This window comes from Sminthopsis crassicaudata, chromosome 5 (genome assembly GCF_048593235.1).
Source record: "Sminthopsis crassicaudata isolate SCR6 chromosome 5, ASM4859323v1, whole genome shotgun sequence".
NCBI lineage: Eukaryota > Metazoa > Chordata > Mammalia > Dasyuromorphia > Dasyuridae > Sminthopsis > Sminthopsis crassicaudata.
This window is the reverse complement of record NC_133621.1, coordinates 92,924,620-92,940,743: the sequence shown is the minus strand read 5'-3', so window position 1 is coordinate 92,940,743 and position 16,124 is coordinate 92,924,620. Positions and strand designations below refer to the sequence as shown.

Below are 16,124 nucleotides of genomic sequence, written 5' to 3'. Positions count from 1 at the left end.
GTTTATCACCTTGGTCTTTAGCCAGTTAACTTCTGCATTATTAACATTTAAAAAAAAAATAATATTTTTTTATTTTATTTTATTATTATATTATTTTGTTTTAATTAAATAATTTTAATTTAATTTTTAAATTTTAAAATCAAATTTAAATTTTTAAATAATTAAGAGGAAGAAACTTTATGAGAAATTTATATGGAAACACGATTGAGACAATGATCTTTTATGGGTGGTCTTTCAGCCATATTTAATAGTATTGACTTTAGCTTTCTTTGCAAAAAATAAAATCCAAAAAATAAATAAATAAAATTCAATAAAAACTAAAAGGCAAAAAAAAGAAAGACTTAAGAGAAAGAGTACTGGAGCAGCTAGGTGGCGCAGTGGGTAGAGCACCAGCCCTGAAGTCAGGAGGACCCGAGTTCAAATCTGATCTCAGACACTTAACAGTTCCTAGCTGTGTGACCCTGGGCCAGTCACTTAAGCCCAGCCTCAGGGGAAAAAAAAAAAAAGAGAGAGAGAGAGAAAGTACTGAATTGGGAGTCTGGGTCAAACCTTAGGTCTGCTGCTTACTACCCTATGATCAAGATATTGCATCTCTCTTAAGTTGTTTTTTGCTTATTTTATTCCGTGAGGAGGTTGGACTTTATTTCTAAAGTTCTTTCCAGTTCTATTCTTTTTTTTCTTTCTTTTTTTTTTTTTTTTTTTTTTGGAGTGGTGTGGGATGGAATTGGGGCAGGGAAGACGGATGAGCCAGAGGTCACAGAGAACGTTGAAGGTTACGTAACCTTTGACCCCGTCTCTTTCTCACAGGGGTCATTGCCGTGGTGATCTTCACCATCCTTTGCACCTTAGTGTTCCTCATCCGCTACATGTTCCGCCACAAGGGCACGTACCACACCAACGAAGCCAAAGGCGCAGAGTCCGCCGAGAGCGCCGACGCTGCCATCATGAACCACGACCCCAACTTCACGGAGACCATCGACGAGAGCAAAAAGGAGTGGCTTATCTGAGGGGCGCGCGTGGCGCCTGGCCGCGGGGCGGGAGGGAGGGAGAGGGCAGGAAGCGGGGGGCAGGGGGAGAGGGACGGGCCCGGAAGGAGGGGGGCAGCCTCTGCGCAGACTCGTGAGCACATCTTTAAGAGATCAGCACAACTCGGAGAGGCGAGGGACAGACCGACTCCTCGGGACCGGAGAAGGAGAACTTTTTATATTCACCCGCAGCTGTCTCTCCTCCTGTATCCAAACACACAACGAGAAGAAGATGCTTTTAGAGTGTCCCCGCGGGTTAAACCCCGTCAGTGATACCGTCTCTTTGTGCGTGTTTAGAGGTGTCCTACTGCCTGTGACGGCAGGGCCCGTTTTCTACATTTAGGAGCCCTTAGAATCTGGATATTTCTGTCTTGAGAACAACTGACAAATATATATACACACGGCCTCCGATGGTTGTTTCTTTCCACATGTAGTTAATTCTCAATGGGTTATTGTTGTATCTAGCTGTTTGCATCACATTTCACTTGGCGTCTTGTAGATGGGAGTTGGGGGCAGAGAGGGGGATGGGAACAGCCCGCTTTAAGGCCGGGCGGCTCCGCCGAGGGCTCCCACGTGACCCAGGCTGTTGAAGGACAAGATGTACTATCCTTAGCAGCGATGTAAAACCGCACCATCGTCGTTACCTCTGGGGGGGAGAAGGGAATCTAATGAATTCTGAGAAGTTACTTTGATTTTTCCATTAAGCTCTGAGAAATATAGTTCCAAGTCCATAGTCTTAGCTCTGTCCTGTTCTCTCTCTGGCTACGGGACCTCTCCTCCGCTCTTCCTGTGGTACCACATTCTGTGCGTAGGGAATTACGAGCCCAATGCTGCGGTTTGTTTGCTTCTATTTCTTTTATAGACAGTAGTAAAAGTAGTGATCCTGTCGTGCCGCATAGTGAATGCATAGAGTAGGCCACTGTACTGTCCTCAACGAGCCCTTCCCTTCCTCTTTCAAAGTCCCCATTCCGACATAGACCTGCCCAGGGGGCACGCCCTTCCGGCACTCATCCCGGCAGGTCGCGCTTCCTTGTGCTGTGGGGGTGAGCCAGTCACTGCAGTGAATTTAAGCACATCTTAAAAATTGTTTCAGACGTGTGACCCAAAAGACGGCCAACTTACTCTTGGAAGGAAAATGTGAGTGTTTGGGAGTAAAACAAGGTCTATGGAAATTCGCTGCTATGATTGACTCACTTCTGTACATAATCAATTGGAAAACACCTTTTTAAAGTCATTTAAGTCATCTTGTGGCCAAAGCAAACACACTGCCCAGTGGGTAATGAAGGAATTCCGCAGGCTCAAATACAACGCAACCTTGCATTTGTCACAAACACGACCGCTGGGAGTTCCCATGCATAGACTCGGTGGATAACGATTTGGAATGAGGGATCAAAACTAAATGATGGCAAGAGAGATGATTGGCTAGAGCTAGTTACCTTCTGCCTAAGAAAATTTACCCTTCATATTTTGCACATTTTGACTTGAGACATTCCAAAAAGCGGACTCATTTATTTGTAAAGGCCACTTCCAGAATTACATTCCAACACCTAGGATCATTCTGGCAAACCCTCTCTCACACATCCTCTGCTAATGACTTCAAATGGGAACCACTTAATTAAAACTGTTCACTATTTTGTTCTCCTTAGTTCTAAAAGGGAATGTTAATAGAAAAATAAAGATATTGATGTTCTGTGGGATGCTACTCCAAAAATTGCATAGTGATATGAATTTGGAAATGGTTCCATTACAACTTTTTCAGGATATTTGGAACACTCATGAACCCTAAGATGATTATGACTTCTTCTTGAGTGATTAGATTCATTTTATGCAGAGATTATGATCTGAGGTAAAAGAGCTGCTTACAAGAACATATGGGCTATCTATGTACTAAATATTGCATTTCAAGTGATTAAGTATTGGAATGTAACTACTTAAAAGTCTAGTAGACTTTAAATTTGAGGAAACATTGAAAGATTTTTTTTAAAGGAATGTCTATATTTTAAAGGGAATATTTCTATTTCAAGTTGCTTCCCTAAGGTATTAAGTCAACTAAGATTTCACATTACAGAAGAATCATTTAAGCACAATTCAGTAAGTATAATTATTTCTCAATACTCCAATATCCAACAGTTAATATCAGTGTACTCTTTAAAAATATGCCTACCTACCATGCCGGGGTCCCTTAAATCAGGAAAAACAAATATTTTAATAGTTTTTATTTACCAGATATATGCATGGGTAATTTCACAACATTGACAATTACCAAACCTTTTGTTCTAATTTTTCCCCTCCTCCCCCCCCAGATGGCAGGTTGACCAATACATGTTAAATATGTTAAAGTATAAATTAAATATAATATATGGATACATGTCCAAACAGTGAAAAACAAATTTTTTTAAAAGAGGCTTAAATTTTCCAGGTATTTTAAAATTTGACCCATTTTTAAATTTGTTTTGCTGATCACAAATACTGTCAAGATATATCCTATGTAAAACTATTTTCAGCATTTCCTTAGTTCTATTCACCACACATCTTTCACCTAATTCTTTGCCTCATTAGACTTCTCTCTGAGATTTGGTCATAGAAAGGCCCAAATCAACATTTTGAATACGAAAATGATTTTCTCATTTTCTTTGACCACCATATTTCTTCCTAATGTCAGCATACAGAAAAGAAAAATGTATCAATATCACCAGATATTTTGACCCTCAGAATTAAAATGATTCTTAAGTGAAGAGGAACAGTCTAAACAAATCATATTTATCAAGTGACTGTTCCACAGAGAGGCATTTAAAACACAATTCTTGAAGAATTTATAATCTAGTTGGGGATCCAAGATATAGGATATCCCTGGATGAAGATGATGAGCAACCACACAAAGTTAATATGGTAGGTAAATGCTAAATGAAGAGTTAAAAAAATTTTGGTTTCTCAAAGTTGTAGAATTGAGAACTCCCAAATATTTTTTTAAAGGCCGTTGTCAATGAATTTTCCATTAGCAATGTGTTGATTTGGAGGGGAAAGGAGATGGAATTCCCTATCCCCCATGTATCCTTGAAGAACAAACAATTCTAGTACCTAATCTCACTTGACCACTTTATAACCAACAGAACTCCATTATATATAAAAGGTCCCTGATGACAAAATCAAATGGTATTTTTTTTAATCCTTTATCTAAAAATACTGTTTGGCAGATAAGCTATTTAAAAGATTTCAAAAATGGGGGAAAACAAATTTTTTGGCTAATCATGGGAGTGGGAGAGGAGGATTTATTATGTATAACTTGAGAATGTAGGTTTTTAAGAGCTTTAGTTTGTGCATATAAAGTGGTGCCATTCTAAGGCTATACACCTATAAAAAGCACATCCCCTTAACCCAGAAACAATACAGGTCAACAAGTTGGAACAGATTTTATTACACTCAATCGAAACTCATGATAATATTCAATTCAACATTGTCTCAAGTACAAAGCAACCATAAAGGAACTTAAAACCTTCATATGACACTTTCTCCAATCATATAAGTCACCCTATGCTCTTAAAAACCATTTCAGGTGAGTTCAAACTCTGTCAGGTCCAACTAAGCTTGAAAGGCTCAGACCACAAACCTGATGGTTCTTCTGATGGCTGATCTAGTTAAATATAGTGTGACTCATCACCAGAAGGCTGTTCTTACCACAACAGCTCATGAAACCCCCTACAAAGTCCAGGAAGAGCTTTGGGGGATAACTTAATGATGAAATTATACACCTTTCAAAGTATTTGCAAAGGGAGGATGCAAAAGTTTTAGAGGCAGAGGACTTGAGTTTATATCCTGTCCAGATTTACTTTCAAATATTCAATCTCCTTGGTCCTCAATTTCTTCCTCTATAAAATGAGTTTAGGATAGATAGTCTGTAAAATCTCTTCCAGCTCTGAATCTGTAATCTTCCTGTGTTTATGGGACTGCATTTTTATTGTTGCCTTGCATGTATTCAAGTTAATCCATCAATTGCTCAAACAACAACAACAACAACAACAAAGACACTTAGAAATCAAAGGCTTACTTCATGGGAAAATTTGCCCCAAATTGTCCTTCTACTAACAAGGGCTACAATCAATATCATCATCATCATCATGCTTACTTTGCTAGGAACCTCTCCATAAGCATATGATGTACATACACACCCAATAGGAAGAAGCTCTAAACATTCAAGCATTAGTCAAACAGTAAGCCCTTGGGAGTTAACACCTGTTGAGCATCAACGGTCTGCATACACAACACTCAATAGAACCCATATTTGTTCCTTGCTCTAGTTAAATAAGATCACCAGTTGAAGTGAAACAATATCAGAAGGGGCAGGCAAGTAACTCAGGGGAAAGATAACAGGGTACCAAAAGAAAACTTGCAGTAGATCACCAAAAAAGAAGGGATATAATTTTCTTTGTCTCATCTGTTCCATTCTCTCATCCCACCAATTTTTTTCTCCTCCTCCCAAAATTGGAACTCAACATGCCTAGATCCAAATGGTCAAGTTAAGCCCTATTAGCCCCACACGATTTGGATTCAATTTGGATTACTTTCCAGTTATCCTTCTCCTTCAGCAACTAAACATTTTTCCCAAATAAATCCAATAATCTGGAAATTTAAATTAGACTCTTGGTAAGTAGGTTGCAAGTATGTTAGCAACCAAGAAGTCTATACCAGATAAAAGTAAATTACCCAACTGGAACTAAGTGGCACCTCATCCTAACCCTTAAAAAGCTTTACATGGAATGTGGAAAAACAAACCAGAAGGATACTATATATAGCCCATTGACCAGGGATGCCAGATCACTTAAGCATCATTTTCAGTATTGAAAGCAGCTTCCATGGCCCTGAAAGAGGAAGACTGAGAGAGCCAGAATCTGAGCTTCTTCTGTCACCATTCCCAATTTTTTAGCTAAGGCAGATTTTACCTACCTCCCAGGGGAATTTCGAGGTGTCCTTGCATCTTGACTACAAGGCTTTTACAAAATTTTAGTGCGAGTGCAGGGTGAAGGTCAAGTGGGATAGGCCATGAGGTAACTAATGGGACATGGTGAAGCATCTGTTGAATATTGAATCCAGTAATGAGAACAGGAGGAAAGCTGAAATCTGCCAAGATGTCATCCCATGCACATCTGAGAAGTTAAATCTTCTGTGAGATGAATAAGCCCCTGAACTGAAAACCGAAGCTAGGACTCTGCTGCTTATGTCCCCTAATCCCTCCAAGGTCCCTCACTTGATATTTGGCTGTACTGACATGCAATCTTTCGAAGAATCTGTATGAAATAATGCAACATTTTAACTTCACTTGGAGCCTCTCTGACATGCAGGATTATTTCCAAGTACACTGCTTTCACACTTGCAGCTACCTAAAATGTATGAAACTTCAAACTTTTTTGCCAAACAAGCCTGAGAAAAGGGTGCTGATCATTACTCCTACTTGTCACAGACTGCCAAAGAATGAGGTGTTTCCAGTTTGACATTTAGGTAAAAGTTCCCCTAAGAAATGAATCCACTCAGCTCATCTCCATCTCAAAACTGACCAATCTCAATTAATATCTGCACAATAGCCAGAATCTAAGTCTGGGAAAACTTGTTCTCTTGTCTTGGTTCTACCAAGTATTTTTCAGCTCAAAGCATCACCATTCCCACATTCCATTTGGTTAGGAAGAGTTTATTTTTTGTTCTTTTATTTTGTAATGAGTGTGGTGACAGCACAGGTTACAATTTTTGAAAAGATGAACTAAATTCCAGTTCTGAAAAAAAAAAAAAAAAAAAAAAAGGGCAGGCAGGCAATTGGGAGGGAGGTTCCATTCTAGTGAAATAGCACACAATTACACCCTCTAAAAGCAACAGCATGTAAACTAGAAGGAAAGAAGGACATTATGTATGTTATATTATGCCTGATATTCTTTGTGAATGTCTTTCATTTTAACTAAGATTCTACTAGAAACCAGATTGATAAATAAAAAAAAATTCAAAATAGTTTTAATTATCCTAAGAGCTGTCTCTTTGTATTTTGTACCATCTCAGGGGGAGGGAAGATTGACAAGGAAGGGGAAACCATTCTCTTTCAGCTAAAAGATTTCAATGTTCAAAATCACTAAGGTCACCATTTAATGAGGAAGTTCTCCTTTGAAAAGAAACAGAGATTTATCTGCTCACCAAAGGTTATATCAAAAGCTGGGAAATTCAAATCTTATTTGGAGCCATCAATTGTTATACTTCTTCCCTCTTGGCTTTTTTGAAATCCTTGGGCATGTTTTCTTTCTATTTATATACTTTAAAAGCAATTTGATTCTTTTTTTAAAAGAATTCTCTACTTATTAAAATGGCAGTTACACAAAGTTAGGTAATGTCCATGGAAACCCCTGGCCATTATTTAAAGTATAGAAGAGGGGATTTCTAAACAGACATACAGAATCTAGAAAATGAGCTTCATTCCAAAATCTTTTTATAGCTTTTTATTGCTAGTGATTTCTTTTTATTAACTCTAGACATTTTTTGAATGTGTAGAATAAATGAAATTTCCGAATAGTAACTATTTTTGTCTGTGCCAATTAAATCCTCCAGAGATATGATATATTGATATTTATGCTTTTGAATACATGATTTGCTAGGGGGTAGTGTCTCTCATTAAAAACAAACTCAAACTTATGACAAGTTCCTTAAGAAGAAAATAGAATTAAATAAAGGGAAAAGGGAAGCATCTGTATGTAGAACAAAATATATTAAGTGGAAACTCAAAGACTAGGGATCTAGCTCCCAGTTTGTATGTTATTAGCTGTACAACCTTGGGCAAGTGACAACATTTCTGAGTTTCAATTTTTCTTTATCTAGAAAAGGAGGAATTAGGTCAACATGATTTCTAAGAATTTCTTCTTATATGGTTTACTATGTTTAATACCTACTCTTGTCAGAACAATTCATTATTTTTTCTAACCCTGCACTAACTAACCAGGTGGCCAGAAAGGAAGAATTTCTTGTCTCAATCTGTCATTTTGCTTGCCTATAAAACTGACATGATAGGTTGTTTGCTGGAGGGCAAAGGAGCCAGGAATCTAAGGTTCATTGCCCTTAGGAACTGGTCCTGAAATGAGTGCCTTCTGAATGTTAACATTTAAGGGGGGGAGGGGACTAATACAAACTATTCATTGGTATACATATCTGCTTTTTTGCTGAACAAACAGAAATCAGCAGGTTCAGCTAAAACTCTGAGATGCCTCTGGGTTTAATTATCCCTGAGCAGGAAGGTCTCTCTGCAAATGAATCCCTCCAAAAATTTACCTCCACTCATAAGGCAGTTTTCCTCTGAAAGAAAAAAGCAGTCAAAAGTTTCATGATGAATACAATTCTCTCCTCTTGTTCCCCATTTTTTTTGGTTAATTTTCATAGGTGGCAAGCTATAAAAAGTCACCTGTTGGTTTGCCCTATTGCACCCTGGGAATGACTGCACAGTCTTGCCTCCCAAATCATCACCAAATAAGAATTCTTATATTCTAAAAAGAGTCAGTGACTAAAATGACAGGAAAAGATAATGACAAATGTTAGAGAGGAGGTGGGAAAACTGGGACACTAATGCATTGCTGGTGGAGTTGTGAAATGATCCAACCATTCTGGAGAGCAATTTGGAACTATGCTCAAAGGGCAATAAAACTGTGCATACCCTTTGATCCAGCAGTGCCATTGCTGGACCTGTATCCCAAAGAGATCTTTAAAAAAGAGAAAAGGCTCCACATGTGCAAAAATGTTTGTAGCAGCCCTTTTTGTGGTAGCAAAATGGAAAGTGGAAAATGAGGAGATGCCCATCAATTGGAGAATGACTGAATAAGTTATGGTATATGAAAGTAATAGAATATTATTGTTTTATAAAAAATAATGAACAGGCTGATTTTTAAAAGGCCTGGAAAGATTTACATGAACTGATTTACATGCTGAGTGATACAAACCAAACCAGGAAAATATAGTAACAGCAAGTTTGTGTGATGATCAACTATGACAGACTTGGTTCTTCTCAGCAGTACATCGATCCAAGGCAATCTCAATATACTTTGGATAGAAACACCTTTCACCTCCTGAGAGAGAACTATGGAAACTGAATGTAAATCAATACATTCTGTGTTCATTTTTTTCCTTTTTCTTCTGTTTTTTTCTCTCTCATAATTTTTCCCTTTTTTCTGATGTTTCTCTCCCAACATGATTCATGAAGAAATATGTTTAAAAAAATTTTTTTAAAAGAATGTACATATATAACCAAAAATAGTCAATCACCAATATTCATGTTGTCAAACAATGAACTTCTAGCTCCCTGAAGGATAGATTGGAAGAAAGTACATCTTTTTGGACTATATTTGGACTATATCTCTGCTTGCCTTTGGAAGAACCAGATTTTGGGAAATGAACTAAATGGGGCTAAAAACAAAACTAGAGAAGGAAGGCACTAAACTTGAAAGATAGGCAGCTGTAAGCCCAGGTGAAAAGAATTCCTAATTGCCCCAGCAGGAGTAAGAAGGGAGAAAGATAAGGGATAATTAGTGTGGGACTAAGTGAAATCTGAGGACTCCTCAGTGTTGGCAGTTGAAAGTATAAAGGTATGGATACTTGAGAAATATGACATTAATCCTGGAACTTCAGATGCTGATCCCCTAGAGGATTAAAGTTATCCTCTGTAGTGAACTTGGGAGGTATTGTACCAATTATTATTCTTATGAAAAAAAATGAGGAGGTGGTCTGGCATAATGTAATGGGAGCCAACTTCTGAATCAGGAAAATTCAACTTCAAGTCTTGTCATTGCCACATGCATGTGGCCAGAAGCGAGTCATTCTAGGACTACAATTACAGACAATTTACCAATTTGAATTCATGAGGGGTTTCCTAGAATGATGAAATCATAAGTGAATGGATAGATAGGTAGATAGATAGATAGATAGATAGATAGATAGATAGATAGATAGATAGATAGATAGATAGATGATAGGTGATAGATGGATGGATGGATGGATGGATGGATGGATGGATGGATGGATGGATGGATGGATGGATAGGTGGATGATAGATGATAGATGTGGGGACAGGAAAAAAGAGCACACAAATATTAAAACTCTTTGATTAGGAAAAACAATGGCTAAACAGGGATATGTATAAAGTCTATAAAATCACCAACAAATATAATATAGCTATGAATAGATTTATTCAGCAAAACCTGAGATGCTTGAATTAAGAGCAGTCCTTTAAATCAGAAGAGACAAGTTAGGACAAATTAGAGGAAAATAATGCTTTATTATAGCAAGCAAAAAACTTGTAATTTTATACCATGAGAAAAGATATACAAATAGAAAACATTCATAGGTTCAATAATGTTTAGATAATTTGTCCATAATAGATTATTTAGGGAAACAAGGATGTTTAGGATTAAATTCTAGGGTGGTTCAGTGGATAGAATACTAGTCCTGAAGTCAAGAGGACCTCATTTCATGTCCAACCTCTGACATTTAACACTTCTTAGCTGTGTGACCCTGGACATGTAACTTTACTCCACTTGCCTCAAAAATAAAAAGGATCACATTCTAACTTGTAAAGGTTGGCACCAGGTAGGATAATGGGTTCTACAGGTCTTTTGGTGTCCCTAGTCTTAAAAGGTATGTAGACTATACTACAATTTACTGTAATTAGTACAAGTCCTAGTCTAAATAATTTGACCATGGGTTGGATAAATGAATAAATGGCAAATAGAAGAAAAAGTTTTGATCCTCAGATTTTTGATAAATTAAAGAGGGAAATGTCTGCCTCTGATGGTACAAAATATACTCTGAAGTTCAACCCAAATCAAAAATTTTAAAGTGAATAACATTCATGTTAAAGGGGAAACAAATCTACTACCCAAGGATTCAATTTTATAATAATGAAAATGCAATAAAAGAAAGAAGAAAATGAGATATAATAAGGAAAAAAATAGATTGAGGTAGTGTGAAAGGAGAAATTAGCCACAGAAGAATTCCTTTCTTCTGAAGGTCACTTTCTTGGTGGTTTTCATTAAAAGAACAGTCTGATTTTCTATTCCTCATTCACCAGACTACAACCCAGTCTAACATCCTTCAGGAATATGAAAGAGAAAATTCATCATGGCTTCTGAATGAAAGGTAAGGCAAATTCTCCCAGCAGAGGGAAAATATATGGATGGCTGAGCCTGCCTTCTGACTCCTTGGTGAGTGAATTACGTATTGAATGTAAAATAATTACTTCACACTTTTACTAGTCTAGCCTCAAACTAGCCCAACATTCTTGCTGGTGGGATCATGTCACAAAAGCTGTGTGTGCAGACAAGCATTAGATGTGATTGACTTCCTTGTAAACAAAGCATCGTTGGCTTCAGTCCTGGTCATTTGGGTCTCTGCTGGGTGCATTTCTAAAAAGAGAAAAAAGCAATTGGATTAAAGAATAGAACTTGATTGGAAGCATACTTTGGACTTTGTCAAAAATTCAGTGAGCTCCTATAATATATTACTGAGCAATCAATTTACAGTTGCTCTAAATTACATTTATAGAGCGAATTTGACCTCCCAAGCGGCAACAGTGACATTCCCATTAAGTCAGTGGGAACATAGGAGAAATATTGACTGGGGATCATTTACTGCCAGACCTGTCATTACTGAATCCAGCACTGCCGTAGTGGAATGAACTAGGAGGCTTAATGAAGATCCAGTTAGACCGGGTAAGGTCCACCTCTGAGACTTATAGGAAAGAGAAACTAATTAGCTAATCACCTAAAATGCATGAAAACCTCAAAATGCTCCGAAGCTGATACTGGCCCTCAACATGTCTATTACTATCAGTATTTATTTACCATGAGACCTTGTTTGAATGCTTTTCTGTCCATATATTTGTTTTTGACTTTGGAAATGCAGATGAATTAGAATGCTGAAAACAGTAGCTCCTTTTGGGTCTGTATGTGTATTAACCAGGGCTACCCGCTTAACTGGAAACACAACAAGGAGTAATGGGTGAAAATAGCAGTGCAAGACAGGTGGTAGAGACATCCATCACCATCCACTAGTGCCAGGACTGAGGGGTCCAGTGTGGGACAGGAAAGGGGAGAGCAGGAATGCTCCCAGGGAGGTTACCAAGGAACTTCAGCTTTGTGGTGTTGACTAAAACACAGGGTGGGAGTAACGAGGATCTGGCCAGAAGCGGTTGTCAAGATTTCTGGAGTGTCTTACTCACTGGCTTCCCTCTTCACTACACACATCATGGCAGAGCAGCTGTTTTATAGGACAGCTGACTGGTTTCCCACTTCTCTGGGGCCATTCAAAGAAAGATGCCAATAAGAGAATAATTTTGGATGAATTGGGAAGAGGGACCAGAAAGGGACATAGACAAAATAAGGATGAAGAATCTTTTTTTTTTTTTTTTCCGGCCAATGGTTATTTGGGTATTTATAACATCATTTGCAGGCCATATAAAATTATTAACTTATGAAACTTAAGCAGTGGAAGGTTGTGATATCTAGCTTTCAACTCATTGTTCCCTGAGGTTGTCTTAGCAAATAATCACATGGGTCAGAGGCCTCATTCAGCCAGATGTTCCCCACCCTGATAAATAATCAATCAAAAAAGAGAAAGACAAGGCTGAAAAAAACCCCACACAAAACAGTGGATTTTTTTTTTTTTTTTTTAGTGTTACAGTACTCAGCTGTGATTCTTTTATGAGGAAACTGAGGAGTGATATAAATGGTCACTTTGGGGCTCATTTAAAAAGAATTACAAGACTTGGTCATCAATAAGTTGAAAATAAACATAACTTAGGGGAGGTTCTGCCTTAAATAAAATACAGACATGCTTCATTTTATTGTGCTTTGCTTTATCATGCTTCATAGATAATTCATTTTTTTCCCCACAAATTGGTTTGTGACAACCTGCATTGAGCAAATGTATGGGCATCACATTTCCAACATAAGGTGCTTACATCATGTTTCTGTGTCTCATTTTGGTAATTATCACAATATTTCAAATTCATGATCATTATAATATCTGTTATGGTGATTTGAGTCAGTGAGCTAAAATGTTATACTATTGTAATTGCTTTGGGTCATCATGAATTATACCCACGGAAGATGAAGAACTTAATCAATAGGTTTAACGATTTGGGAGTTTGACAGGTAATGAGGAGCTATTGAATGCCTGGGAAAATAACATATTCTTGACCTTCTGGATTTTTTTTATTTACAAAACATATACATGGATTGTTTTTCAACATTGACCCTTTACAAAACCTTTTGTTCCAAATTTTCCCCTTCTTCCCCCTAACCCCCTCATCTAGCTAGCAGGTAGTCCTAATACATGTTAAATATGTTGAGATATATGTTAAATCTGACCTTCTGGATTTTAAAATTATGCTTCTACTGCTGTCTCATCTTCCCTCAGTGTCTGAGACCTCCTAACTCCAAACATCCAAGCATCACTGTGTTGTTCTCCATGGAACATTGCATTGCAAGATTTACCCCTTTTCTCCCATGGGGGATAAAACATCCCTTTTGTGAAGGATACCTAGCTTTCCTTAAGCTTTGGATTTCAGAATCACACTCCCTCACTGACTACCTTTTCCCCATTCCCATACATTTACCAGCTCTGCAAACTTGGCTACCTTCACCAATTAAATGGGAATAATGATACTACTATACCCAAGGATGTTGTGAAGATCAAATGAAATTACTGTATTAAGCACACTTAGTACAATTATTGGCATCCAGTAGGCGCTGTATAAATGTTAGCTGCTAGTATTAGTTTGTTTTATTTTTTTCAACAACCTTTTATGTATTTTCTTCCACCCCCTCAAAGTATGAGTTCCTCCTGAAGCAGAAACAGTCTTTCTTTCTGCATGTATTTGTATGCCCAATACTTAACAGTGCCAGGAAAGTAGTAAGTATTTAATGTATGATTGTTTCCATCTTTCCTTCCATGAGGCACATTAGAAAGCTAAATTTGATGGTGGTATATAATATGTAGTATTGTAGAAAGACTAGAGGCAGAGAAATCAATTAACGATTACTTCAGTAACTTTAGGACCAGTCTAAAGTAGAGGGTGAAATTTGGGGTTAAAACCTCTTCAATTTGATCACTGATTAGAAGCAAGTGTCAGATGAGATGTTGATCAAAGAAGAATACCTATTAGCAATAATTCCCAAGTAAAAAGTAATAACTTCCTGGGAATAAGTTGACAGCTGAAACCTTGAGCATCTCTGAATAACAACCAGAAAGATAGAAGTAGGAGACGGGAAATTAAGGCAATTGCATATTTCAAAAAGGTTATGAAACAATTTTATGGGTAGTTAATCTTGGAAGCAGATTTACATAAAAAATAAAAATCTTTAGAATCCAAAATTCAGTGCCATCTGGATTCTAGTACTGAGAGAAACTGTAATATTTCCCATCTTTCTACCACTGACCTGTATCAGAATGGTAGAGTCAGAATGTTACCCCTTGGACAGTTCACTGCAGCTAGATTCTATGGACATCCACCAAGGAATCGTCATTCTAAATATCCACCCCAAATCCCTACTCCACTCTGCTTCCTAATACATTTATGGAGTCATTTGTCAATACTTACTAGTTCCCTGACTGAAGACAATATATTTTATAATTTGCCAATCCTGTCACCACTACTGCCTCCCAAAGCCTGCCAGAGAAAGGGGGATGGTATACTTCATGTGATACAGGGAGATGATTTGTGTTTTAAAAGACTAAATGCTAGAACATATAAACAGCAGGATTGTCAGTGAACATACAGAAAAAAATTGATTACAAAGATTTATTGTGACTTCATCAAAAACAGGTCACTGCAGGCTAACCTCATCTTGCTGTTTGGGGTTAAATTATTGAACTGGAGAAAAATAGTTTAACATTTGACAAAGTCAGTTGACTCTTTCAAGTTTCTTATATCTATGTGTATGTGTATATATAACATTTATATATAATATAATAAAATAATTATTTGCCAGCTACAGTGAGAAAGACAGGGAGAAAAGATTTTTTAAGGGAATGGCTCTACTAAGTTCTCCTCCATAGTCATGAAATGAAAAATACAGAAATATTGTTGGTTGGTTGATTTGTTTTGCTGAGGCAATTGGGGTCACACAGCTAGGAAGTGTTAAGTCTCTGAGACCAGATTTGAACTTGGGTCTTTCTGACTTCAGGGTTGGTGCTCTACCCACTGTGCCATCTAGCTGCCCCCATTATTTTCTTAATATTAATAGGGAAGGAATTTTCCCCAAACTAGGTAGATTCTAAATAGTGATACTGAGCTTGAAATTAAGAAGACCTGTGTCAAATTCTTCCTGAGATACTTCCAATTGTGTCAACTTATTATGAAAACTATTTCACTCCTCAAATTCAGTTTCCTCATCTGCAAAATAAAGATAATCATAGCATCCAACTCAACAGAGTTTTCATGAGGATCAAAAGAGAGAATATTTGTAAAGTACCTTGCAAAACTTAAAGCACCTTATAAATTTTAGTTATTATTTAGGTTTTATAATATTGTAGCTATTCTTACTGAGGAGGCAATGTGGCATAGTTACAAGACTGCTGGATGTGAAGTGAGGAAGAACTAGATTCAAATCTTCCCTCCAATATTTACTAGTTTGTGACTGTGGACTCTTAGCATCCCTAAGCCTTAGGCAAACTCTTAAAGACTGCTAGTCAGTTCTAAACAAGGAATTCTCCTATGCCCAAATGGCTATCATACTATTCATAACCTTTGGGTCTGTATCCCAAAGAGATCACAAAAAAGAGGAAAAAACCTATGTGTGCAAAAAATGTTTGTAGCAGCTCTTTTTGTGTGGTAAAGAATTGGAAATTGAGGGAATGTCCATCAACTGAGTAATGTTTGAACTTAAAACTTAAACAAAATATGAATGTAATAGAATACTATTATACTATAAGAAATGATGAGCAAGCTAAGTTCACAAAAGCCTAGAGAGACTTACATGAACTGATGCTGAGTGAAATGAGCAGAATCAGGAGAACATTGTACATAGTAATAGCAACATAATGTAATGATCAACTCTGATAAACTTAGCTCTTTTCAGAAACACAATG

At 37.3% G+C, this 16,124-nt stretch overlaps 1 protein-coding gene and 1 long non-coding RNA gene across 2 annotated transcripts in view; one reads left to right on the top strand and one right to left on the bottom strand.

The window, feature by feature from the left end:
- The window catches only part of CNTNAP2 (contactin associated protein 2), a 2,674,182-nt gene extending 2,672,749 nt beyond the window's left edge, over positions 1-1,433 (top strand). The window contains exon 24 of the mRNA XM_074267631.1: positions 808-1,433. Within this exon, the coding sequence (XP_074123732.1) occupies positions 808-1,007 (200 nt within the window). The 3' untranslated portion in view covers positions 1,008-1,433. The remainder of the gene's footprint in view (positions 1-807) is intronic.
- Positions 1,434-11,252: 9,819 nt separating this feature from the next.
- Positions 11,253-14,729, bottom strand: LOC141545174 (uncharacterized). The gene is made up of 2 exons (XR_012482918.1): positions 14,635-14,729; positions 11,253-11,437 (listed from the first exon to the last, which is right to left on the bottom strand). It is a non-coding gene; the product is annotated as an uncharacterized LOC141545174 (long non-coding RNA).
- Positions 14,730-16,124: the final 1,395 nt, after the last annotated feature.